This window comes from Leucoraja erinacea, chromosome 9 (genome assembly GCF_028641065.1).
Source record: "Leucoraja erinacea ecotype New England chromosome 9, Leri_hhj_1, whole genome shotgun sequence".
Classification (NCBI taxonomy): domain Eukaryota; kingdom Metazoa; phylum Chordata; class Chondrichthyes; order Rajiformes; family Rajidae; genus Leucoraja; species Leucoraja erinaceus.
The window spans coordinates 42,394,825-42,421,239 of NC_073385.1; the positions used below are offsets into that span (position 1 = coordinate 42,394,825).

The 26,415-nt window shown below is 42.6% G+C and overlaps 1 protein-coding gene across 2 annotated transcripts in view; it reads left to right on the forward strand.

The window, feature by feature from the left end:
• Positions 1-26,415, forward strand: part of prkd1 (protein kinase D1) — a 170,521-nt gene that overhangs the window by 127,794 nt on the left and 16,312 nt on the right. For both annotated transcript variants that reach the window (XM_055640673.1, XM_055640674.1), the window contains exons 7-12: positions 890-1,082; positions 12,235-12,358; positions 16,260-16,337; positions 17,695-17,974; positions 19,602-19,654; positions 22,031-22,103. In XM_055640673.1, the coding sequence (XP_055496648.1) occupies positions 890-1,082; positions 12,235-12,358; positions 16,260-16,337; positions 17,695-17,974; positions 19,602-19,654; positions 22,031-22,103 (801 nt within the window). The remainder of the gene's footprint in view (positions 1-889; positions 1,083-12,234; positions 12,359-16,259; positions 16,338-17,694; positions 17,975-19,601; positions 19,655-22,030; positions 22,104-26,415) is intronic.

Consider the following 26,415-nt stretch of genomic DNA (forward strand, 5'->3'; position numbering starts at 1 on the left):
TTTTAGTTTAGTTTTGTTTAGGTTAGTTTCGAGGTACAGCGCGGAAACAGACCATTCGGCCCACCGTCCGCGCCAACCCGTGATCCCTGCACACTAACACTATCCCACACATGCTAGGGGTAATTTACAATTTTACCAAGCCGATTAACCTACAAACCTATACGTCATAGCAAATGGATTTGAGTATAAGAGCAGGGAGGTTCTACTGCAGTTGTACAGGGTCTTGGTGAGACCACACCTGGAGTATTGCGTACAGTTTTGGTCTCCTAATCTGAGGAAAGACATTGTTGCCATAAAGGGAGTACAGAAAAGGTTCACCAGACTGATTCCTGGGATGGCAGGACTTTCATATGAAGAAAGACTGGATAGACTCGGCTTCTACATGCTAGAATTTAGAAGATTGAGGGGGGGTCTTATAGAAACTTACAAAATTCTTAAGGAGTTGGACAGGCTGGCAGGACAGACAGACAGACAGGACAGGCAGGAAGATTATTCCCGATGTTGGGGAAGTCCAGAACAAGGGGTCACAGTTTAAGGATAAGAGGGAAGTATTTTAGGATCAAGATGAGGAAATCATTTGTTTACAGAGTGGTGAATCTGTGGAATTCTTTGCCACAGAATGTAGTTGAGGCCAGTGCATTGGCTAGATTTAAGAGGGAGTTAGATGTGGCCCTTGTGTCTAAAGGGATCAGGGGGTATGGAGAGAAGGCATGAATGGGATATTGATTTGGATGATCAGCCATGATCATATTGAATGGCGGTGCAGGCTCAAAGGGCCGAATGGCCTACTCCTGCACCTATTTTCTATGTCATCTCTTTAGTTAGATGCTGGGTTCCGCCATCCTTGATGGAATGTGAGATTGAGTTGCATGTTTTGTTTATCTAATAGATCAGCTTAGTCCTGGCGCGGAGACCGATGTGGTAATGGAAGAAGGAAGCGATGACAACGACAGTGAAAGAAACAGTGCGATTATGGACGATATGGACGAGTGCATAGCGCACGATTCTGAAATACCGGTGAGCCACGGTGACGCCCGTGATATGCAAGACCATGAATACGATGACACAAACCGCGCCATCAGGTGAGCCTGCACCCATGAAAAATGTTATAAAGGGATTCCTGGTAACTAGATCTTGTTTCTATGGAAACTATATTTACATTCAACTATACTTTGAATTTAAAGTTTCTGAATAAGTCATGGGATTCGGTAACTTGGGAAATGAAAGCAAAAGAAAATCTCTTAACTTGACCTATGACTATAAGTTCATAAGATTGTAAGTCTTAGAAGCAGAATTAGGACATTCAGTCCATTGAGTCTATTCCACCATTTAATCATGGCTGAATTATTTTTCGCTCTTAAGCCCATTCTCCCGCCTTCCCCCATAATATTTGGCATCTTTACTAATCCTGTCAATCTCTGCTTTAAAATACCAAATGACTTGGCCTCTACAGTCGCCGTCTGTGGCAATAAATTCCACAGATTCGCCACCTTCTGGCTCAATAAATTCCTCCTCATCGCCTTTCTAAAGGTACGATGCCCTTTTATTCTGAGGGTACGTCCTTTTATTCTCTTTCGGCACATTAAATGAATTAAAATCATACAAAATGTGTTCAATAAAATTCAACAATATCTCAATTGCTTCTATTTTTTCATGTAACATTGAAGGTATGTTTTAATATTTTGAAAACTCCCGACTGAACAAGTTTTCAACATTATGCACTGAGTTTTAAAACCATGCTACCCTTTCTCAAGCTTTTTCTGGAGAGCAGTCCTGACCTCTCATCTACCTCATTGGAGACCTTAGAACAACTTTCTTTAATCAGACTTCATTGATCTTCAATGTTAAATATCACACTAAATCTTGAACCCTTTTTTCCTTTATCTGTGCACTGTGGAAGGCTTGATTGTATTCTTGTATATATATATTTTTTGACTGGGTAGTATGCAAACAATCTTTGTACGGGCGGCACAGTGGCGCAGCAGCAGAGTTGCTGCCATACAATGTCAGGGACCCGGGTTCAATCCTGACTACGGAGTTTGTATGTTCTCCCTGTGACTGCGTGCATTTTCTCGAGGTGCTCCAGCTTCCTCCAAAGATGTGCAGGTTTGTAGGTTAATTGGCTTCTGTAAATTGTCCCTCATGTATGTGATAGAATTAGTATACGGGGTTATCATTGGTCGGCACAGACTTGGTGGGCTGAAGACCTGTTTCCACACTGTAGCTTTAAACTAAGTTAAAAGCTTTTCACTATACCTCAGTATACGTGACAGTAATAAACTAAACTAAACATTAAAAAAATAATCACCATGGCGCCTCAATACTCTTGATTAATTTAACTTGTGATCTGATTTCAGATATACTAATGAATGTCCAAGAAGTATTTAACATAATTAAATTGGATTTCCACAGAACCAGCCACTCCAGAAAGATGTATACAAACAAACAGGCACTTGGCAGATTTCTAAAATAAAAACTTTTGGCTTTTGGATAGGCACATGGATATACTGGGAGTAAAGGGATTCCTGATAAATAGATGCATTTCGCTTTACTGTACATTGTTAAATGGTTCATGTTCATAAAGTAATGCCTGCCGTCTAATGGAATGTTTACAGTTGCCAGCATTGTTCTATAAAGCATTGGTTCAGACAATGCTCTTGGCTCATGAGAAACACTGATAGACGGAAAGGGAAGATTTTGTCAGGACGCCCAGATCCGAATCTCTTCTCAGCAATGACTGGTTGCATTTATTAGCGTTTTGAACTGCTCCAGGCTGTATCAGAAAAGTGAGTGCTCATGAAAATGATCAAAATAATTAGGTTTTGAGAAGCCATTTGAAATCAGGGATAATGTTAACATGGTAGAAGCATCTCAAGAGAGATGCCGAGTTTAGGATAAAGGTAATGTGATAGGAGTAGAATTAGGCCACTCGGCCCATCAAATCTATTCCGCTCTTCAATCTGGCTAGAAGATCTATCTTTCTCTCCTAACTCCATTCTCCTGCCTTTCCCTCATAACCTCTGACACCTGTACTAATCAAGAATATTTCTATCTCTGCCTTAAGAATATCGACTAACTTGGCCTCCACAGCCTTCTGTGGCAAAGAATTCCACAGATTCACCACCCTCTGACTAACGACTTTAACAACTTTAGACTTTACAGATACAGCATGGTAACAGGTCCTTTGGCCCACCATGAGTATGAAGTTCTCGTAAACCCACATGGTCACAGGAAGAACGCACAAAGTCGGCACTCGTAGTCAGGATCGAACCCAGGTCTCTGGCGCTGTAAGGCAGCAACTCTACCGCTGCGCCACTGTGCTGCCCAAACAAGTATCTGAAACTTTTGTGGTGAGAAGCGACGTGGTAAAAAAGTGGCCATGTAGTTGAATTCAGTTGGAAGAACAGAAAAAAACCCCTAAAACTGTCAATGTTATGCAGAAATAAACATACATCCTCAAATGGTTTTTATTTGCAGTATCACATTATAGGAGTAGAGGTTTAGGAGATTAAGAAATTAGTGAATCACTTATTTTCCAATCAACACAGGGAGATGTGAAGGACAAAACGCGAATCCAGATTTTTGAAAATCAAATCAATAAAATGCAGATGCTGAAAACCTGAAATAAAAAATTTAAATACTGGAAAAACTTCTGTAGGAAAAGAACCAGAACTGATAATACAGGTCCAAGATCCAGTGGCACAGGTGTAGCGGTAGATTTGCTACTTGGCAGCGCCAAAGACCCAGGTGCGATCCTGACTACGGGTGCTGTCTGTATGGAGTTTGTACATTTTCCCCGTGACCTGCGTGGGTTTTATCTGGGTGCTCCGTTTTCCTCCCACACTCCAAAGACCCACACTCCAAAGACAGGTTTGTAGGTTAATTGAATCTTAGTGAAATTGTCTATTGTCCCTAGTGTATGTAGGACAGTGTTAGTGTGCGGGGATCACTGGTCGGTGCCTACCCGGTGTGTCGAAGGGCCTGTTTCTGCACTGTATCTCTAAACTAAACTAAACCCTTTTGACAGAACTCCAAGACTTAGTGTCTTTCCTTCACATTTAACGCCCAAATTGCTTTACAAGTGTGAGAGAATTATGCATGTGTAAAATCAGTTGTGTATAATCTTGCTGTTGAGATCACTATGCATACGTTAAACATACGTGGGCAATCCAGCCCATACATCCATTGGTATTTTGCATGCAGTGTGCTGTTATCGTAGCATTACTTCACTTATTGCATTAAAACATTGTGCTACACATACAGTGCTACATATACAGTGGCCTCCATAATGTTTGGGACAAAGACCCATCATTTATTTATTTGCCTCTTTACTCTACAATTTGAGATTTGTAATAGAAAAAAAAAATCACATGTGGTTAAAGATCACATTGTCAGATTTTATTAAAGGGCATTTTTTTATACATTTTGGTCCCCCCATTTCAGGGCACCATTATCATTGGGACACATGGCTTCACGGGCGTTTGTAATTGCTCATGTGATCTTAAATGCTTTCTTAATGCAGGTATAAGAGAGCTCTCAGCACCCGGTCTTTTCTCCAGTCTTTCAATCACCTTTGGCAACTTTTATTGCTGTTTATCAACATGAGGACCAAAGTTTTGCCAATGAAAGTCAAATAATCCATTATGAGACTGAGAAACAAGAATAAAACTGTTAGAGATATCAGCAAAACCTTCGGCTTATCAAAATCAACTGTTTGGAACATCATTAAGAAGAAAGAGAGCACTGGTGAGCTTACTAATCGCAAAGGGACTGGCAGGCCAAGGAAGACCTCCACAGCTGATGACAGAATAATTCTCTATAATAAAGAAAAATACCCAAACACCTGTCTGACAGATCAGAAACATTCTTCAGGAGTCAGGTGTGGATTTGTCAATGACCATTGTTCGACCAACGTGCATGCTCAGAAAAGTTCAAAATGTCAGTTGGAAGGGACCACGTTACCAACGCCCAGCTCTATAGGGAGATTCCACCTCTGACCGAGAAGATCAGGTGGAGAAGGACGAGGCTCGCTGGTCACTGCCACCACCACCCAGAAATGCCAGCAAACAAGGTTGTGCTGTGGGACCCGGGACAGCCAATCAAGACGATGCTGAAGATGCAGGAGTAGAGACAAACGAGGAGCTTGCCAGCTGCATGGGGGACAGAGATGTGTGGTGCGTCCGTCACCGTGCCCATCGGAAACCAGCACCATTGCGTCGCTAATGTTTTCAACGATTTAATAATAATAATAGTAATAATAATAATAATAATAAACTATCCTCAGAATACTTCATGAACAGAAATACAGAGGCTACACTGCAAGATGCAAACAACTGGTTAGCCGCCAAAATAGGATGGCCAGGTTACAGTTTGTCAAGAAGTACTTAAAAGAGTAACCACAGTTCTGGAAAAGGGTCTTGTGGACAGATGAGATGAAGATTAACTTGTATCAGAGTAATGGCAAGAGCAAAGTATGGAGGAGAGAAGGAACTGCCCAAGATCCAAAGCATACCACCTCATCTGTGAAACACAGTGGTGGGGTGTTATGGCCTGGGCATGTATGGCTGCAGAAGGTACTGGCTCACTTATCTTTATTGATGACACAACTGCTGATGGAAGTAGCACAATGAATTCTGCAGTGTATAGACACATCCTATCTGCTGAAGTTCAAACAAATGCCTCAAAACTCATTGGCTGTATGTTCATTCTATAACAAGACGTGATCCCAAACATACTGCTAAAGCAACAAAAGGGTTTTTCAAAGCTAAAAAATGGTCAATTAATGAGTGGCCAAGTCAATCTCCCGATCTGAACCCAATTGAGCATGCCTTTTATATGCTGAAGGGAAAACTGAAGAGGACTAGCCCCCGAAACAAGCATAAGCTAAAGATGGCTGCATTACAGGCCTGGCAGAGCATCGCCGGAGAAGACACCCAGCAACTGGTGGTGTCCATGAATCGCAGACATCAAGCAGTCATTGCATGCAGAGGACATGCAACAAAAATACTAAACATGACTACTTTCATTTACATGACACTGCTGTGTCCCAAACATTATGGTGCCCTGAAATGGGGGGGACTATGTATAAACACTGCTGTAATTTCTAAATGGTGAAACCAAAATCTATAAAAATGCCTTTTAACAAAATCTGACAATGTTCACTTTAACCACGTGATTTATTTTCTGTTACAAATCTCAAATTGTGGAGTACAGAGGCAAATAAAGAAATGATGGGTCTTTGTCCCAAACATTATGGAGGGCACTGTATAGCTATTTCAGGAAAAAAATCAGATGAACAACCTTCTTCTTTAGCTAAATGCATTGGAGGCCAAGTGATATATTTTATCATGTTCACAGCTGAAGATTATACACCTTCAGCATATGCTGTGATTTGTGATATTTCTACATCTATTAAAGCAAACCAGTTTTGTGTAGTGGGAATAGGCATAGTTCTAAATATCAAATACATTAATCCTGTTTCAAGGCAACGATTAGGAAACATTTTGACAGGTACATGGACAGGACAGGGATGTTAGAGGGACGCAGGCAGGTGGGACTAACGTGGATGGGACGTTGTCTGATATGGGCAAGTTGGGCCGAAGGGCTTGTTTCCACGCTGTATGACCATGACTAAGGCGAATCGAAGAAACTTACTTAGACTATAAAAAGATTTGATGCATCAATATTAGTCATGTTCATAATTAAAAGTATATTGATATCTTATGATGTTTAGAAACTATTAAATAATTACATTAATGGTGTTCAGAGAGAGTGGAGAAATTAGCGTATGAAATTTGAGGACAAATCGGTCAACATTTACGATACGACACAATGGAACTTTATTAATCCCAGGAGGGAAATTGATCTGCCAACAGTCATAAAACACAAAATGCATGAAACATGATATTAAAGTGATGAGTGGCGGCGGTGTAAAGATTGGGGGTGGGGGGTGGGGGGGGGGGTGGGGGGGGGGGGGGGGTGGGGGGTGGGGGGTGGGGGGGTGGGGGGGGGGGTTGGGGGGGGGGGGGGGGGGGGGGGGGGGAGGGAAGTTAGTCACTACCCCACGACAGAAGGCGAGGAGTCTTGTAAATAAAGATACATTTGCCAAGTCACCTTTTTTGGAGTCTATGCTGAAAGCATGTTTTAATTGATTATACAGTAGTAGCAGTCAAATACAGGACAAGGGCGGTCCCGTATAGGACAAACCAATTTAGCCCAATATATGGGATGTGTCGTCTATACGGGACTTAGAATGCCAGTGATCAGGGATTGATCCTGACTATGGGTACTGTCTGTACAGAGTTTGAACGTTCACCCTGTGATCACGTGTGTATTTTCTCAAGGTTTTCTGGTTTCCTCCCACACCCCAAAGGTTTGTAGGTTAATTGGCTTTGGTAAAATTGTAAATTGTCCCTAGTGTGTAGGATAATTCTAATGTATGGGATGATTGCTGGTCAGCATGGACTCTGTTTTGTATCTCTATACCAAACTAAACTAAGCTGCCTTTGATAACAAGCACAAGATTCACGGAGGCAAACTGTGGGCACTGTGGTACAGTTCAGTGAAACTCCCAAAGTAATTAGCAGGCCATGTCCAGGTTCAGCTTATAAATACATCCTTCCAACCTTCTACGCTAGGAAAGAACAGATTGCATAGGAAGGAGCAGTTTTACACTTGTGTCTGACGAGAGTAGCGTCAAGCTGTGCCCTATTTATCAGTCTGGAAAACAGAAGTGCTCTGCACAGTAAAAATGGATAAAGAACATCTTCTAAAGCCGTGATTTTGACTGATGTAGCCACTTTGAACTATTGTTGTTTGCTGGTGGTATTTATGTGTTAGTTGCTAATTGTATGGGGGATCTTTAGGAACAAGGCTTACCTTGAGACTATTTCTTACATTAAAAATCACATATATTTTTACAGTTCTAAACCAATGTGGAAAATCTTTTAGACTTTAGTCTTTAGAGGAGAACATACAAACACGGGGAGAACATGCAAACTCCGTACAGACAGCATGCAAGGTCAGGATCAAACTCAGGTATGTGGAGCTGTTAGGCAGCAAGTCTACTGCTGCACCACCATGCCGCCCCAGTTGGATTCACTTGCACACAGTAAACATGAAGCACCGATACATGAAGAAACAAGGAACTGCAGACGCAGGTTTACAAAGGAAGATACGAAGTGCTGGAGTAACGCAGCATGTCAGGCAGCATCTCTGGGGAACATGGATTAGTTTAGTTTAGAGATTCAGCGCAGAAACAGGTACTTTGGGTCACCGAGTCTGCACCGACCAACGATCCCCGCACATTAACATTATCCTACACACCACTAGGGACAATTTACACATACACCAATCCAATTAACCTACATACCTGCACGTCTTTGGACAGTGGGAGGAAACCGAAAATCTTGGAGAAAACCCACACGGTCACGTGGAGAACGTACAAACTCCGTACAGACAGCACCCGTTGTCGGGATCGAACCCGGGTCTCCGGCGCTGCAAGGCAGCAACTCTACCGCTGCGCCACGGTTCACAGCGTTTTAGGTTGGGCCCCATCTTCAGATTGATTATGGTGGGTAGGAAGCAGAAAGCAAGAGAAGCAGGATATAGTGTTGCAGGTAATAGTTGGGCACAGGGTCGAGACTGTTACATAGTGTAGTGAAAGAACAAAAACTTCTACAAGCAGAAAAATACAGTACAATTAGACCGTGGTGCTTTTGCGTATACCCAAAACACACAAATAAAATAGCAGGCCGTAGCGGACCTGTTCCTATATCCTCCGCTAAAGCCTGTTCGCAGTGACCCAAATCACGTATCTACCTATATTTATAACATATTGTGTAAAAATATTATAGGAATCATACCTGAAACTTGTCAAGAACAAAACCTGCACATATTTTTAAAATATGAGAAAAACCTCCAATTTTCCGTGTGGTAATTGTCCAATCAAAGCACGTTTAACATTGTCAGATGCCAACTGACCAATCACGCGCTTTGTTTCATGCGAGCTAGGCAGCGAGCACAATGGAATCATGGCTGCCTCCTAATAACATCACAACAATAGTAAGGTTTCGAAGGAAGAAAGGTAATGCTTGCTGATAATTTTGTTTTACAACTCATTTACCTTTGAACAAGTTAGGGCTTTATTCTTTGGAGCACAGAAGGTTAAGGGGGGACTTGATAGAGGTCTTTAAAATCAGGAGAGGGATAGACAGAGTTGACGTGGATAAGCTTTTCCCACTGAGAGTAGGGAAGGTTCAAACAAGGGGACATGACTTGAGAATTAAGAGACAGAAGTTTAGGGGTAACATGAGGGGGAACTTCTTTACTCAGAGAGTGGTGCCTGTGTGGAATGAGCTCCGAGTGAAGGTGGTGGAGGCAGGTTCGTTTTTATAATTTAAAAATAAATTGGATAGTTATATGGACGGGAAAGGAATGGAGGGTTATGGTCTGAGCGCAGGTGTATGGGACTAGGGGAGAACACGTGTTCGGCATGGACTAGAAGGGTTGAGATGGTCTGTTTCCGTGCTGTAATTGTTATATGATTATATGGTTAAAGTTATGATGTTGTGAACTGTGAAATAAAAATGCTAAATAAAAATGTAGAGCTGGGGTTAGGATTTGGGTTAGTGTCAGGGTCAGGGTTAGGCATTTTCCTCTCAGTGGAAGGGGGTTAGGGTTAGGGCAGGGGTCGGCAACCCACGGCCCAGATCCTGCCCGTAACGTGAAAACATCCAGCCCGCAGGCCTTTTTTTTTTTCTGAGGACTTCCGTGACGGACCCGGTGCTTTGGGAGTTCTGAAGGCGGACCTGGGCCAAGCTGAGCAGCAGGGGGGAAGAGAGGGGGTCAGTCAGTCGGCCGGGCTGTCAGCCGGCCGTTGTTGCAGCGAGCAAGGGGATGGACTGATGGAGCCAGTGCTATGGGGGTGCTGAAGGCAGCCCGGGCGGCGTGTAGGGCAGTGCTGCTCCCCACCATGTTGACATTCGGTGTAATCGTGGCATCGGGTGGGCTGCTGCTGATGATCCAGAAGGGCATGCAGGCAGAGGTGGACTCGCTGAGCGGCCACACGTACAGAGCCCGCAGCCGGACCCAAGACAGCATCAGCTCTAGCCGTGGGCAGCTCTGGAAGGGGACAAGATAGGGTTAGTAATTTTCCTCTCAGTGGAAGATGCCTTAGCCTCCCCCCAACCTAGCACTGCCCTAGTCCCACTATGGCAGTGACCCCCACTCTGCACACTGGCAGTCAGTGGCGTTCAGTAAACTGAAGAACGCACAGGATCTGTCCTCACCCATTAATTAGGCGTGTTCAGGAGCTGGTGAAGCCCGGGACCTCTGCGGCAGTCCCGTATTCAATGTTCCCATATACAGCTATATATTATTGAGCACAAGAGGGCGCTGTTACTTTTTCTAATTAGCTTAATTAATTAGTGTGCAGCTTTTTGCATTGACGAGTTATGAATTCCTTCTCAATGATGTTTTATCTAAATCTGTGCCAAATTTCAAGTAGATACCAGACATGGGTCACAAAAGTTAAAATCTAGAGCCCTTTTGGTACCTGGGCCCACGGTCTAAATGTAAGATTATTTATTAACTGCAGTCTTATTCAACCTGCCTCAAGAGTTCCATCTCAACGCAACAAACCTTGTGGAAAATAAACAAAAAATGAATAGAGGTGCAAGGAACTGCAGATGCTGGTTTACAAGAAAAGACACAAAGTGCTGGAATAACTCAGTGGGTCGGGCAGCATCTCTGGAGAACATGGATAAATTATAGAAAAATTAGGTTGCTTGGCCATTGGTACACAAAGTGCTAAAGTAACTCAACGGGTCAGGCAGTATATCTGGAGGAAATGATTAGGTGACGTTTCGAGTCGTGACCCTTCTTCAGACCATTGATAGATGGACTATCTGAGCAGCAGGTCTATCTAATGCTGCATGTTCTTTCAATGTGATTGAGGGACAAGGCAATATCAAATGGATATTTGTGAAATAGCATTAATAGCATCACACCAAAAGGGACAAAGTGAGCTTATAGTGCAATGCAAACTCTTTGACAAAGACAGTGATGTTTTTTAGTTTTTAGAGATACAGAGTGGAAACAGGTTATTTGGCCCACAGAGCCTGTGCCGACCAGCGCTCACCCGAGCACTAGTTCTATCCTACACACTAGGGACAATTTACAGAAGCTATTAACCTACAAACTCGTACGTCCTTGATATGTGGGAAGAAACCGGAGCACCCGAATAAAACCCACTCGATCACAGGGAGAACATGCAAACTCCTTACAGACAGCACCTGATAATTGCTCGTTTCTAAGCTTTCCCCCAGCCTAGTTTCAGTAAAAACACTGAATCAAGCACTTGAATCAACTACATTTTATTTTACCAAAAGCGCGTCACTGTACCTATCCCACCGCGGGTTTGATCCCTGCATCTATCTGTTCAAGCCCTCTAGACCTCGCACAGACAGAGGCACTGCAGAAGGGTACGTGGTCCTGAGCGCTCTTTCAGAAGATCGACCCTGAGCCTCGTGACCAAGGCCTTTTATATGCCCCGTGAACTCTAGGGCTCAACCACATGGGGGTTGTCTCTTAATCACCCAATTACAAATATCGATTAACCCTATACACAACAGGCATTTCCCTAACCCAATGATGCAACAGTTCAATACATTGTATTCACAACGGACTTCGAGATGAAGTCAACATGGAAACATTTACCCTGATTAACAGAAATCTCAGACAAGGCTCAACATCCCATCCAATCAACACTTAGCAGAGTCAGATTCTGCAACATGATTTACAAACTATTTACAAGGTGTATGTCTGGTTTGCAGCCATCCAATCCATTCCATGCATTTGGTACCAGATTGACAGGGCTTGCAAGGCTTCCCGTTCTTTGCTTGCAAATTCTATCCAAGTTCCAGACTCCCTGGCACATCTTGCAGCCTGTCCCGTCTCTGCAGAGAGTAATTCCAATTTGACCAAATCTCTCAGCAAACCCTGAAACTTAACCCCATTTTGAAGTCCTGACTGGTCCAATTTCGCCAGGATTAACACACCCACAATCAGGATTGAACCTGGGTCTCTGGTGCTGTGAGGCAGCAACTCTACCGCTGTGACACTGTGCCGCCACTATATAGTCCTATAGAGCTGCATCAAGGTTACTTCATCTTGCTCCCAGGCATATGTTTCAGAACTCCTAATGGATTTGTTTGTTCTTTTTTTCTTTGTAAGTCCTTCTACAAGTAACAACATTCCTTTAATGCGGGTGGTACAGTCGGTGAAGCACACAAAGAGGAGGAGCAGCACTGTACTGAAGGAGGGTTGGATGGTTCACTTTACCAGCAAGGACACTCTGGTAAGCACATTATTGATCTCCACCTGCCATGTATCTGGTACTTGGTCTTTGCACCTATGTCCAGGCCATGCACTACAACATGTTTGTTTTCCAGGAAGGGTGAATCTAATTGCATTTTTAGTACTACTGCAACGTAATCCCTGCTTACTGTTGAATATACTGTATAGTGTACATTTCTATATGTTTCAGTGCAGCACAGTGGCGCAGCGGTAGAATTGCTGTCTTTTTTTTTTACTTAAATATTTATTGATTTTTAAGAGATATATACAAAACAGTGCAACACCATCACCATAAATAAAACAAAGTAAGAAAAACAGCAATCAAAATAAAAAAATAAGTAGATAGGGGGAAAAAAAAAGAAGTAAATTAAAAAAAAATTTGGAATAAGACCATGTGGTTCACTTACCAAATTAAAAAAAGAAAAAACATTACATTGATTAGTTATCTGGAGATAATTCAATATTCATACAAACATACCATCTAGTTCTATATAACGCAATCTTCCCATATCTAGCTCGGCATTTATCTAATTGGTGTCATGGCTCAGATAATTGCTGTCTTATAGCGCCAGAGATCTGGGTTTGTTTCTGTATGAAGACTATGGGTGCTGTCTGTATGGAGTTTGTACGTTCTCCCTGTGACCGCATGGGTTTTCTCTGGGTGCTCCAGTTTCCTGCCACATTCCAAAGATGTGCAAGTTTGTAGGTGAATTGCCTTCTGTCAATTGTCCCTAGTGTGTAGGATAGAACTAGTGTATGGTGTGATCGCTGTCAGAGCGGACGCGGTGGGTCGAAGGGCCTGTTTCCGCTCTGTATCTCTAAACTAAAGAATCCAACAAGATAAGAATAGGCACATACTTCAACGTACAGGCACCTTGCGTGTTTACACGTTTGATTCATGTTTTTTTTAAACAAATTGCTTCTTCCATTCAAAGGTTTCAAAGGCCTTTTATTGTCACATGTACCTTTGACTGGTGTTGTCCCTTCAACTCTCGCTTCTATCTACCGTCATTTCTCCTCACTTTTGTTATTCTGAAGTAGGCTAAATGTCTCTCACGCTTATCCCGATTTCCATAATTATTTACAGCACAAAAATTTACCATTTCGGCGGGCCCGCTATGCTGGAAACAGTGGTCAGTGCTTACCTGCAGCTCATCGCGTGTACTCCAGTTGGTGTAACATAGCAACAGTACGGGTCATGGGTCGTGACCCGACTGCAGTGCAACCTCCCTATTTTAGATTGAAGCAATCTGAAACAAATATGAAACAATCTTACTTGGATGACATGAAATTAAAGCATATAATTAGTTAGTTACCTAATTGGAGCTATTACAAAATTCAATTACTAGATCTAAACATCTATCCATTTCTTAAGAAAAGGTTAACATTTTTAAATAGCCTGTGTCCAAATAACATTCACACAAGAATACAAAGTCGCTCACACGGCCAGTGGCAGAACTGCAGTGCCGCTGAAGGTAAGAATTGTAATATCTTACTCATTCTCCAACTTTGGACAATTGAGTTGCAGAGTATGAATCCTTCTTTGGTATAATTGCCATCTGTTGATGTAAGATATGCTTGGACTAGTAGAGAGGTCCTGCACAGAGATGAAGATTTAATGCTAAGAGATGTGTTCCCATAGAGCAATTGTGGAGTTAATAACAATTTACAGTTAATTTATATTTTGCTACTTGTGGAGCTAATAACAAAAATTTGTGGTCATTGCTTTTTCTTTACAAGTATAGCAGGGAAACAGGCCTTTCAGCCCACCGAGTCTATGCGGACCATCGACTGGCTTCTGTAAATTGTCTCTTGTGTGTAGAATTGAACTGGTATATGGGTGATCGCTGATCAGCGTGGACTCAGTGAGCCAAAGGGTCTGTTTCCATTATGTTTCTCTAAAACTAAAAAAACTAAACCAAAAACTCCTTTACACATTGGAAATAAAGAATCTATTTTATGCATTTGTAGTTCTGGATGTTGGCGCTTATGAGCTGTCCTATCTTGGTAAAATACGTTTTTTTATTAAAGCATGTATTTTAAGATGTCTGTGTTTAATTGCAAAAGCAATTGTGAAGTATATCCATGACTGTCTAGTTTCAACGTGTGTTGCAACATTCTTTAGTTGTACTGGTAATTAAATGCAAAACATGCATTATAAATGCTGAAGGATGTGCTGGCTCTTGATAGGTTCCAGAGGAGGTTTACAAGAATGATGCCAGGAATGAGTAGGTTAACCTATGATGAGCGTTTGTCGGCACTGGGCCTGTACTCGCTGGAGTTTCGAAGAATGAGGGGAACCTCATTGAAACATACAGAATAGTGCAAGGCTTGAATAGAGTGGATGTGGAGAGGATGTTTCTACTAGTGGGAGAGCCAAGGACTAGAGGTCATAGCCTCAGAATTAAAGGACGTTATTTTAAGAAGGAGATGAGGAGACATTTGTTTTGTCAGAGGGTGGTGAATCTGTGGAATTCTTTGCCACAGAAGGCTATGGAGGTCGTCAGTAGATATTTTTAAGGCTGAGACAAATATATTCTTGATTAGTTCAGGTATCGGAGGTTATGGGGAGAAGGCAGGAGAATGGGGTCAGGAGGGAGCCATGATTGAATGGCGAAGTAGACTTGATGGACCGAATGGCCTAGTTCTACTATTTCTTATGGCCTTATGAGAATATTTAACTGTTCAGGGCGACACAGGGGCACAACTGGTAGAATCATTGCCTCACAGCTCGAGAGACCTGGGTTCGATCCTGACCTCAGGTGCTGTCTGTATGGAGTTTGCACCTTCACCCTGTGACCGCATGGGTTTCCTCCGGGTACTCCAGTTTCGTCACACATTCCAAAGATGTGCAGGTTTGTAGGTTAATTGGCCTCTGTAAATTGCCCATAGTTTGTAGAGAGTGGATACAAAAGTGGGATAATATAGAACAAGTGTGAACGGGTGATATATGGGCAGCATGAGCTCAGTGGGCTGAAGGGCCTGTTTCCATGCTATATCTCTAAAGGCAACTAAATGTTAAGAAAACATTATATTAATTGATACTTATAAATTAGATATTTTGCTTGTTTAACCCTAGCTAATACAATCCTGGAAATACAATTAAGGTATGAAATTTGGTTCAGCAAATCAATCACCATTTGCCCAAATACTTATTTTAAAATGATTTATTTGTCAATGTGATCTCTTGATATATAATGCATAGTGAAAAAAAAAACTAAGATAGAAACAAGGAACTGCAAATGCTGGTTTACCAAAGGAAGACACAAAGTTCTGGAGTAACTCAGCGGGTCAGGCAGCATCTCTGGAAATCATGGATAGGTGACTTTTTGTTTTGGGACCCTTCTCCAGACCTTTCAGACAAATGAGTCTGAATCAGGGACCCAACCTGAAACGTCATCTATTGATGTTCTCCAGAGATGCTGCCTGACCCACTGTTACTCCAGCACTTTGTGTCTTTCAATGAAAAAATAAAGCTAGGTTTAAAATGGTGTATGGGGTGAGGTAAGAAGAAAAACTTGTAAATGTTCACGAAATAGAACAAAATCTGGTTATGGGTGACCGTAAGCAAGTAAACTTTGGGAAGTGAGAGGAAAGAGAAATAGTCTGTTTTAGTTTTTTTTATTATTATATCACTCTTCCGTATGGTATTGTCCAATTTGCATCAGTCTCTTAGCATTATCCTGTCTCAAGCGATTTACCATAATATCGATAAAACCTTTTTGGGCACTTAGCATAAAATCCTCCATTACACCTCCGCCTGTGACACTGACATTTATTCATCAAGGAAGGCTTTTATTGCCGAATACCAGTACATAAACGATGCCACCATTTAAGTGTGCCATTCACTATTCTTTTAAGAATTTTATAACATTGAACTAACTGTGTGTTTTACCCTATAGAGAAAAAGGCACTATTGGAGACTAGACAGCAAATGTATCACCCTCTTTCAGAATGATACAGGAAGCAAATATTACAAGGTGAAGGTTTCGTTACTTGGTTTTCTCAGTCAGCGATTAACACTGAATAAATAATCCAAAATGATACAAGCTAAATGTCAGTGAAAAGTTCCGGTTCAACTCTTGCTCTTATTCCCTTTCATTTCCAAATCATTACCTAAAGCATTTTAAGATGGTTTAAAGACGATTATATTTAAAAATAATTACAGACACTTAATATATATTGAATTCACTGTTTTATATTGATATGTCAATTATAATAAATTGGTTATTTGTAATAAATTGTACTTTTAAAGCACAAGTAAAATAAAATAACATGATGCAGGTTCCATACCGATCCATTTTGTGAACAAAAGCAAAAGAGGATGGTCGTGATTTTTAAACAAATGATAATGTGCAAAACGTTGATGGAATGTCAATAAACAGAAATAATTACTGCAACTTTAACGAGCTGCTGTACGAAGCAATTTAAAACTGCACTGCCTAAGTACTGTACATCATAGCATAATATTGGCCCAAAAATGATTTTTAGTCAACAGGAAAACTGTAACAGGTTTAGAGTCATACAGTGTGGAAACAGGCCCTTCGGCCCAACTTGCCCACACTGACCAACATGTCCCATCTACACTATTCCCGCTTGCGACTGTTTCGCCAAAAACTTGTGCTCGGCCTGCCAGGGTCTAATGGATTTCACAGTTGACAACCATTTTAACCCCTCTTCCCATTTCCATACTGGCCTTTCTGTTCTGTTCCTCCATTGCCAGAGAGGGGCCATATGCAAATTGGATGAACAACACAGCATATTTGGCTTAGTTAGCTTACAAACCAATATTACGAACATTGAAATCACCAGCTTTAGAGTAACCTACAAAGACCCCCCCCCCCCCCCCCCCCCCCCCCCCCCCCCACCCATTCCCTCCCCCCCACCTCCCTATTTCCCCACCTGGACTCATATCCATTTCTTCTCTACCCCCTACCCTTGCACCTCCATCCCTTCCTTTAGCTTCACAATTTTCACCTCTTTCATCCTTATCTCACGTCTTTTGTCTTTTTTTTCTCTGGCCCTTTTCCAACCATCTGCCCACCAAACCTCCTCCCCCCTCACCTGTATCCACCCATCACTGGGCCGGCTTTGTCCTGCCCCTCCTCCCAACCCAAAACATAACCAATCCACGTTCTCCAAGGATGCTGCTGCCTGACCCGTTGAGTTACTCCAGCACTTTGTGTCTTATTTTCCTGTTGCAATTTTTGTCTCTGCTCAATCCTTGCATATACACAACTGTGAAACCAAGATAACAGCTTACTTAATTTACCATGCTGCCAATTAAGAGTGATTTGTTTTTATGTAAATAATAAGAAAATCTATTTTTAATTACAGGAAATTCCGCTATCTGAGATTTTATCTTTGGAGACTGGGAAGAATTTCAATTTACTACCGGCTGGAGCTAATGCTCATTGCTTCGAAATTACCACGGCAAGTGTGGTCTACTTTGTTGGTGAAAATCTCACCAATTATTTAGCTACACAAAAAAGTAACAGCGTTCTCTCAGGTGGCACTGGGTTGGATGTTGCCCAGACATGGGAGGTAGCTATCCACCATGCCTTGATGCCAGTTATTCCAAAGGGTTCATCTGTGGGATCTGTGCACAGCCTACACAGTAAGTTAACTTTAGACTTTAAGACTTTTGAGATAAAACACAGAAACAGTTTAGTTTAGAGATACAGCGTGGAAACAGGTCTTTCGATCCACCGAGTCTGTGCCAACCAGCGATCACCCCGTACACCAGTCCTGCCTTACCCACAAGGGCCAATTTACAGAAGGCAAGTAACCTACAAACCTGCACGTCTTTGGTGTGTGGGAAGAAACCGGAGCACTCGGAGAAAACTCACGCGATCACAGGGAGGATGTGCAAACTCTGTACAGACAACACCCGTGGTCAGCATCGAACCTGGGTCCCTGGTGCTGTAATACACCTGTCCCACCTAGACAATTTTTTAGGTGACTACAGGCGCCTTGGCAGTCGCCACATGGTCATCGGGGTGACGCTTGTATGGTCGTGACTAGCCTCCTCAGTCGCCACATGGTCATCGGGGTGTCGCCTGTATGGTCGTGACTACAGGCGCCTCCTCAGTCGCCCAAAGAATTGTAGGGCTTTTCTGGTCGCCGCTGGATTTTGAAATGTTCAAAACTTTTTGGCGACAGTTGGCTTGACGCCAATGAGCGTAGCGTGACTTCTCCTGACATAGATACTGTCGTAGGTTGTCGTCAGGGTGACGTAGGTTGTCGCTGGTGCTGACTTCGGTGAATTCTATTGCCGACTACCTACGTCAACCTACATCAACTGGTGACAGGTACCGGCGACTGAATTGTCGTAAGTTGTCTTCAGTTGTCGCTGACAGGATCGTACCTTGTCGTAGCTTGTCGCGGGTGGATGTAGGTTGTCGTAGGTGAACATCCTAATGGGTGCCGGTTGTCGATAGCTTGCCATAGCTTGACGTTGATTAGGTGGTAGGTTATTGCAGACATTGTCGTAGACATTGTCGTAGGAGGCCAGTCGCTGATTTTTCGGCGACCTGCTACGACTATGACAGTCGCCAAAAAAAATTGCCTAAGTTGGACAGGCAACTCTACTGCTGCACCATCCCTTTTAGAAATCTATTGTTATTGAAACACACTAGCCTGCGTGAAAGACTCCAGCCTCTAAAAATAATCATTAATGTCGGGTATAACTAATTGTTACAGTTGCATTTTAAAAGTAGGTTTAAAACACTAGGTCACTTCTACTTTTGTCCCATATGTCAGTGGAAGAAGCTGACCTCTGTATAACATTTGGAAATTATTAGGAAATTATTGCAGTTCAGTTTAGTTTATTGTCACGGTACCAAGGTACAGTGAAAAACTTTGGTTGCATGCTAACCAGTCAGCAGAAAGACAATATATGATTACAATGGAGCCATTCACAGTGTACATATACATGATCAAGGGAATACTGTGAATAATGTTCGATCAAAGATAGTCCGAGGACTAGTTGCAGTGGGATGGTTCAGTTCCCTGATAACAGCTGGGAAGAAACTGTCCCTGCAGATACTGGAATCCAAAATCTAAAACACCTAACAAACTCAGGCGGCAACTGTGGAGAGAGTGAGACAAAGCTAATGTTGATTAGATGTTTGTTCCTCCACAGATGCTATGTGGCATGTTGATTATATCCTCTGTTTTTAATTAATCTATGGCAATAAACACACGTTCAAATTTGTAACCTCAGTTTTATTCTCTTTTGTCAGGAGATGTGTCTATCAGTATCTCCGTTTCAAACAGCCAGATCCAGGAGAATGTGGTGAGTTGCATTGGCGGAAGAGAAAGACCTTTCCCAGTTCACAAACTAATTTATGTCGCTAAATTATTAGACATCAGATGGTTTAATTTATTTGCTGTGCTAATTATTTTGTTTGTCTACCCTTTAAAAAAAGACAATTTAAGAAGGACTGCAAGGGTCTCTCGTAGAATAATGAAAGTGCAACTGGAGCATTGGTCAAATCCATTCATGCATTATATGATTATTGACCACTCAAAACCTGCAACCTTTCAGCCCCATCTCTTCTGCACTGAACATTCAAAATGTGAGACTCAGTGCATTTTTACCCAATCTATTCCTCTCATGATTGTATACATCCCTATAAGATCATCCCTCTTTCTTGAAATTCTGTTGTCAAGACCAGGTCATTAATTGTCGGCAAGACAGCACAGTTTTCAGTATTGAGCCCTGGAAACCATCTCTGACCATGATAATAATAATAATAATAATAATAATAATAATAATAATAATAATAATAATAATAAATTGAATTTATATAGCGCTTTTCAGGGACTCAAAGTCGCTTTACAAGGCAAGGCAAAAAAACAAAAACAAAAACAAAAACAAAAACAAAAACAAAAACAAACCAAAAATGAGCAACAATTCAAGCACAGATGAAAAGGGAGGGGGACGTGGGGCTAAGGATAGGCAGAGGTGAAGAGATGGGTCTTGAGGCGGGACTGGAAGATGGTGAGGGACTCAGAATTGCGGATCAGTTGGGGGAGGGAGTTCCAGAGCCTGGGAGCTGCCCTGGAGAAGGCTCTGTCCCCAAAACTGCGGAGGTTAGATTTGTGGATGGCGAGGAGACCGGCTGATGTGGATCTCTGAGGGGGACCGTGAGATATGGGGGGGGGGGGTTGGTGGAGGGGAAGAGGAGGTCAGATGGGAATCATAGGGGGGGGGGGGGGGGGGGGGGGCAGCCATGGTGGAGGGCTTTGTAGGTGAGGACCAGGATTTTGTAGGTGATCCGGTGGGAGATGGCTATCACCCCTCTCCACCCCAAGAACCTCGTGATCTCCTGGGGGAGGCAGTGAAGTTGTTTGAGGACTGGAGTGATGTGGTGCCAGGATTTGGTGTGGGTGATGAGTCGGGCGGCTGCGTTCTAGACGTTCTGAAGTATGATGAATAGATACTTCATAGTGTCATTAGTTCATACATTTGAAGAGCAAAATTAGGGCATTCGGCTCATTCAGTCTTGGCCTCCACAGCCATCTGTGGTAATGAATTCCACAGATTCACCAGCCTCTAACTAAAGAAATTCCTCTTCATTACCTTTCTAAAGGTACAACCTTTTATTCTGAGGCCTCTGGTCCTGGACTCTCCCACTAGTGGAAACATCTTCTCTACATCCACTCTATCCAGGCCTTTCACTATTCAGAAACTTTCATTAGGTCCCCCCCCTCCCCCCTTCACCCTTCTAAACTCCAGCGAATGCAGGCCCAGTGCCTTCAGAAGTTAACCCATTCATTCCTGGGATCATTCTCGTAAACCTCCTCTGGACCCTCCCCACGCCAGCACATCCTTCCTCAGATATGGGGCACAAAACTGCTCACCATACTCCGAATGCGATCTGACCAAATCTGTGAAAGTCCCTTAATACTGTAATCCGTATTAGATATGAATAAAATATGACAGCAATATATGGGGCATGAATAGAACATAGAACAGTATAGCACAGTTTAGCCCACAATGCCTGTGCTGAACATGATGCCAAGTTAAACTGATTTCATTTGCCTGTAGTTTACTGGACATTATCCTGTGCTACACATTATTCCCTTTATCATGTATCTCTACACTGTGGACGACTCGAATGTAGTCATATATAGTCTTTCCGCTGACTGGTTAGCACGTAACAAAATCTTTTCACTGTACCTCGGTACACCTGACAATAAACTAAACTCCTCCTTGCACTTCCATGTGCCTATCTAAAAGCCTCTTTGACGCCACTATTATATTGGCCCTCACCATCCTCTGTGTAAAAAAATGATCTGCACATATCCGTTTAACTTCCCCCCTCCCATCTTATAGGTATGCCCTCTAGTGATGGCCATTTGCACCCTGGGGAATAAAGGTTCCGAGTGTCTATCCTATGTATGCCTCTCATAATTTTTGTCAGCACCTTACTTGGCGACTATTTTGCATACTTTGGGTATGCAAACAAAGAATTTCACTATGACTTGTCACATGTGACAATAAAGTATTCCATTCAGTTCCATTCCATACATTTTATATACTTCTATCAAATCTCCTCTCAACCTCTGACATTCCAGAGAATATTTTTTAAAGATTAAATGACCAACGTTTTAAAATGACTCCATTTGTGAACCAAGATTGAATAACGTGCCTTTCTCCCCACAGGATATCAGTACAGTCTATCAAATATTTCCAGATGAAGTACTGGGCTCAGGACAGTTTGGAATAGTATATGGAGGTAAGAACACCTGTGGTATAAAATGTCCAAATCAACATAACTTGGCAGCAACCATCATTGTTTAAACATTTGCTTCATGTGTTCAGATCCACCACCGATTTCCTGGCAACTGGTAATCAGGCTCCACCTTCAATCTGGGCTAAATCCTAACACTCTCCCCCCCCTGCCCACCCCCTCCCCCCCCCCCCCCCCCCCCCGCCCGCACCCCCTCCCCCAGGCCCCCCCAATGTGGCGCCTAGCCTAAGTGAGGTGGCCGATCTCTACCTAATTGGGACTTCCGCGCCAATCGGCGGGCCACGTTTGCTGCCTGGAACTCTGGCCTGACCAGAGCCAGCAGATCGGTTTTCATAGCTGACTTCTGTGGCCGAGTTTGTGGGCCGGTATCTCGCAGGCTTGGCTTTATCAATGCATTCCATTTTCAATCTTTCGTCATGTCTGCATTTTACTGAACGTAAAATATAGTTTAGTTTAGAGATACAGCGCAGACACAGGCCGTTTGGTTCACCGAGTCCGCACCGACCAGCGATCCCCGCACATTACCACTATCCTACACACACTATGGACAATTTACACTTATACCATGTCAATTAACCTACAAACCTGTACACATTTGGGGTGTGGGAGGATACTGAAGAGCTACGAGAAAACCTACGCTGTCATGGGGAGAACGTACAAACTCCGTAGAGACAGCACCTGTAGTCGGCATCAAACCCGGGTCTCTAGTGATTCAAGCGCTGTAAAGCAGCAACTCTACCAATGCCCTAGTTGCAAAAGCTGTTCTCGCTGAATTTGTCTGAGGCCAAAAATAATGTCCTTTTCAACAGCATTGACCCAAGATTACAATATATTCCATGATCAAATGGTTAAATTTCATTGCAATTTGTTTTGTCCTGCACAAACATGCAGTACCCACTTATCCACATTGCTGGCAAGATGGATTCAACAAGCACAAATTGTAATTTTCAGTTTACAATGCTTAACAGGGCGACAGTGGTACAGCGGTAGAGTTGCTGCCTTACAGCACCAGAAACCCGGGTTTGATCCTGACTACGGGTGCTGTCTGTACGGAGTTTGCACATTCTCCCTGTGACCATGTGGGTTTTCTTTGGGTGCTTCGGTTTCCTCCCACACTCCTAAGACGTACAGGTTTGAAGGTTAATTATCTTTGGTAAAGATTGTAAATTGTCCCTCGTGTGTAGGATAGTGCTAGCGTACGGGGTGATCGCTGAAAGGCGTACACTCGGTGGGCCGAAGGGCCTGTTTCCACGCTGAATCTCTAAAGTAAACTAAACTAACTGGGAGCGTTTTATAAATGAGAGTTTATGGTCTCTTAAAATGGGGAGAAATCAGAACTGCAAAGTGGATGTTTATCCTGGGCATTGACTTGATGAACCAGTGCTGTTTGTGTGAGGAACTTGTCAATGGTGCCAAATAATCCAAGCAATGTGGGAGAAAAGGCTTTACAGTTGCCTGTGACATATAACTGAATGATTCCCCCATCACACGTGATGGGCAGATGGCATTGCATAGATTACACATATTGAAATTTTTACTGGAAGTATCAGTTATATTTAAAGTAAATTTATTTAAATGCTATAATTAACTACAGCACAAGTTTCTGCTGTTCTGTATCTGGTTATAACCTGCCAATTAATTGATCAATCTTGCTGATTTTGATAATTGATTTTGATATATTTGATATTCGAGAACCAGAGTTCAAAGGCTTAAGGTAAGATGGAGAAAGATTTAATAGGAAGCTGATGGGTAACTCTTTCACACAAAAGCTGGTGGGTGTTTAGAACGAGCTGCTGGAGGAGGTGGTTGAGGTATTATCACAACATTCAAGAAGCTTTTAGCCATATACATGGATAGGCCAGGTTTAGAGGAATACTAGATCAAGTGCAGACCCGTTGGGTCTGCTCCCCCAACACAGCCCAGGAGGCGTGGGGGACAGAGAGGGAGCGGGCAGAGAGGGAGGGGGGTAGAGGGGGGTTTAAGGGGGGTGGGGGGGGGGGCGCGTCGTCACAGGGGAGGGCTGGTTCCCAAAAGCAATACTCCCTCGCTCCTGGTTCCCGGCTGCAGGTTCCCCCCAATGCACCCGTCCCGTACCAGTAGCGCCCATGGGAGGCCGGCTCCAGGTTCCAGACAGGGCCCGGGTACGGGGGTGGGGGAGTGACGTCACAAGACAGCGGGGGGTTTTTCAAAGTCGTCTGAGATTTTTGAACATTTTCATTAATAACTGGAGAAATAAGCTTGAATTTTTCAGATGAGGCAATTTTAAACTCCAGAGGGAAAATCTCTACCGGAATATGTAAAAATGTTACCGTTAGCACGTCGTTTTTTCGAGAAGATGGGACTATACACCAACAAACACACACATGAACAAACACACACACGAACAAACACACACACATCCCAGATCAGACTTTTAATAGGTACTAGACTAAGTGGGACCCGTTGGGTCTCAGCATCACACAGGAGGGATGGTCATCAAACGCAATATTCCACCTCTCCACCAATTCTAATATTGGTGGTCAGTTGGGGGGGGGGGGGGCTTTCTGGAGCGCTAGTATGGGTGTTGTGGGCTGAAGGGACTGGTTTCCAGAGGGCTAGTATGAAAATTGTGCGCCAAATGGATTCTTGGGCTGGCGTCTCAGTCAATCAAGCCTGTTGTGCTGGCAACTCACTCACTCACGGCTGGTGAGCTGGTAGTTGACTCACAGCTAATCCTTGAAATTCTATTTCAAGCAGGGTATAAGGCCACCAAATTCAAATGCAATTTCTTACCACTTCTAGCTGGGTGCAAGGCCACCAAATTCAAGTGCAGTTTCATACCATTTGAAGTAGGGTGCAAAGCCACTAAAGACAGCGAGTCGTGACCTCTCCCTCCTCCATCTTGCAGAGACTGAGCCACACCCACATTTCCGGATTTTATAACCCCTCCCCCCCCCCCACCGGAAAAGGTGTGGCTTTCATGGAGTGATTGACAGGAGAGAGATTCTCAACATTTTTTTTAAACTAATAACACTTTTATTTTTCATTGATGGGAAGAATTCTCTGCACCTGCTCAGCAGAGGGGGACTGAGTAAGATTGCCAAAAATCACAGCCGTAAGTGGTAGCGTTTTATCTAAAATCAATATACAGTGCAAACAGGAAGTACGTGCATTTACAGTAGTGCATTTCAACTTCAAGTCAAAGCTCCCAAGGCACCACTTGCAGTAAGTAGTGCATTTCAACTTCATGCCACCATTTGCAGTAAGTAGTGCCTTTCAACCAAGCCAAAGCTCCCAAAGGGGGGAGGGGAGCTTTCTGGAGCGCTAGTATGAACCATTTTAGAACCAATAGACATTTTTTTGCAAGCTTTAGAACCAATAGATATTTTTTTGCAAGCTTTAGAACCAATAGTCATTTTTTGCAAGCTTTAGAACCAATAGACATTTTTTTTTTTGCAAGCTTTAGAACCAATAGACATTTTTTGCAAGCTTTAGAACCAATAGACTTTTTTTTTTTTGCAAGCTTTAGAACCAATAGACATTTTTTTTGCAAGCTGTAGAACCAATAGACATTTTTTGCAAGCTTTAGAACCAATAGACATTTTTTGCAAGCTTTAGAACCAATAGACATTTTCTTGCAAGCTTTAGAACCAATTGACATTTTTGCAAGCTTTAGAACCAATAGACATTTTGTTGCAAGCTTTAGAACCAATAGACATTTTTTGCAAGCTTTAGAACCAATAGACACTTTTTTTTTTGCAAGCTTTAGAACCAATAGACATTTTTTTGCCAGCTTTAGAACCAATAGACATATTTTTTGCAAGCTTTAGAACCAATAGGAGACATTTTTTGCAAGCTTTAGAACCAATAGAGACATTTTTTGCAAGCTTTAGAACCAATAGACACTTTTTGCAAGCTTTAGAACCAATAGAGACATTTTTTTGCGAGCTTTAGAACCAATAGACATTTTTTGCAAGCTTTAGAACCAATAGACATTTTTTGCAAGCTTTAGAACCAATAGAGATTTTTTGCAAGCTTTAGAACCAATAGAGACATTTTTTGCGAGCTTTAGAACCAATAGAGACACTTTTTGCGAGCTTTAGAACCAATAGAGACACTTTTTGAAAGCTTTAGAACCAATAGAGACATTTTTTTGCAAGCTTTAGAACCAATAGACTTTTTTAGAGACACTTTTTTTGCAAGCTTTAGAACCAATAGACATTTTTTTGCAAGCTTTAGAACCAATAGAGACACTTTTTGCAAGCTTTAGAACCAATAGACATTTTTTTTGCAAGCTTTAGAACCAATAGACATTTTT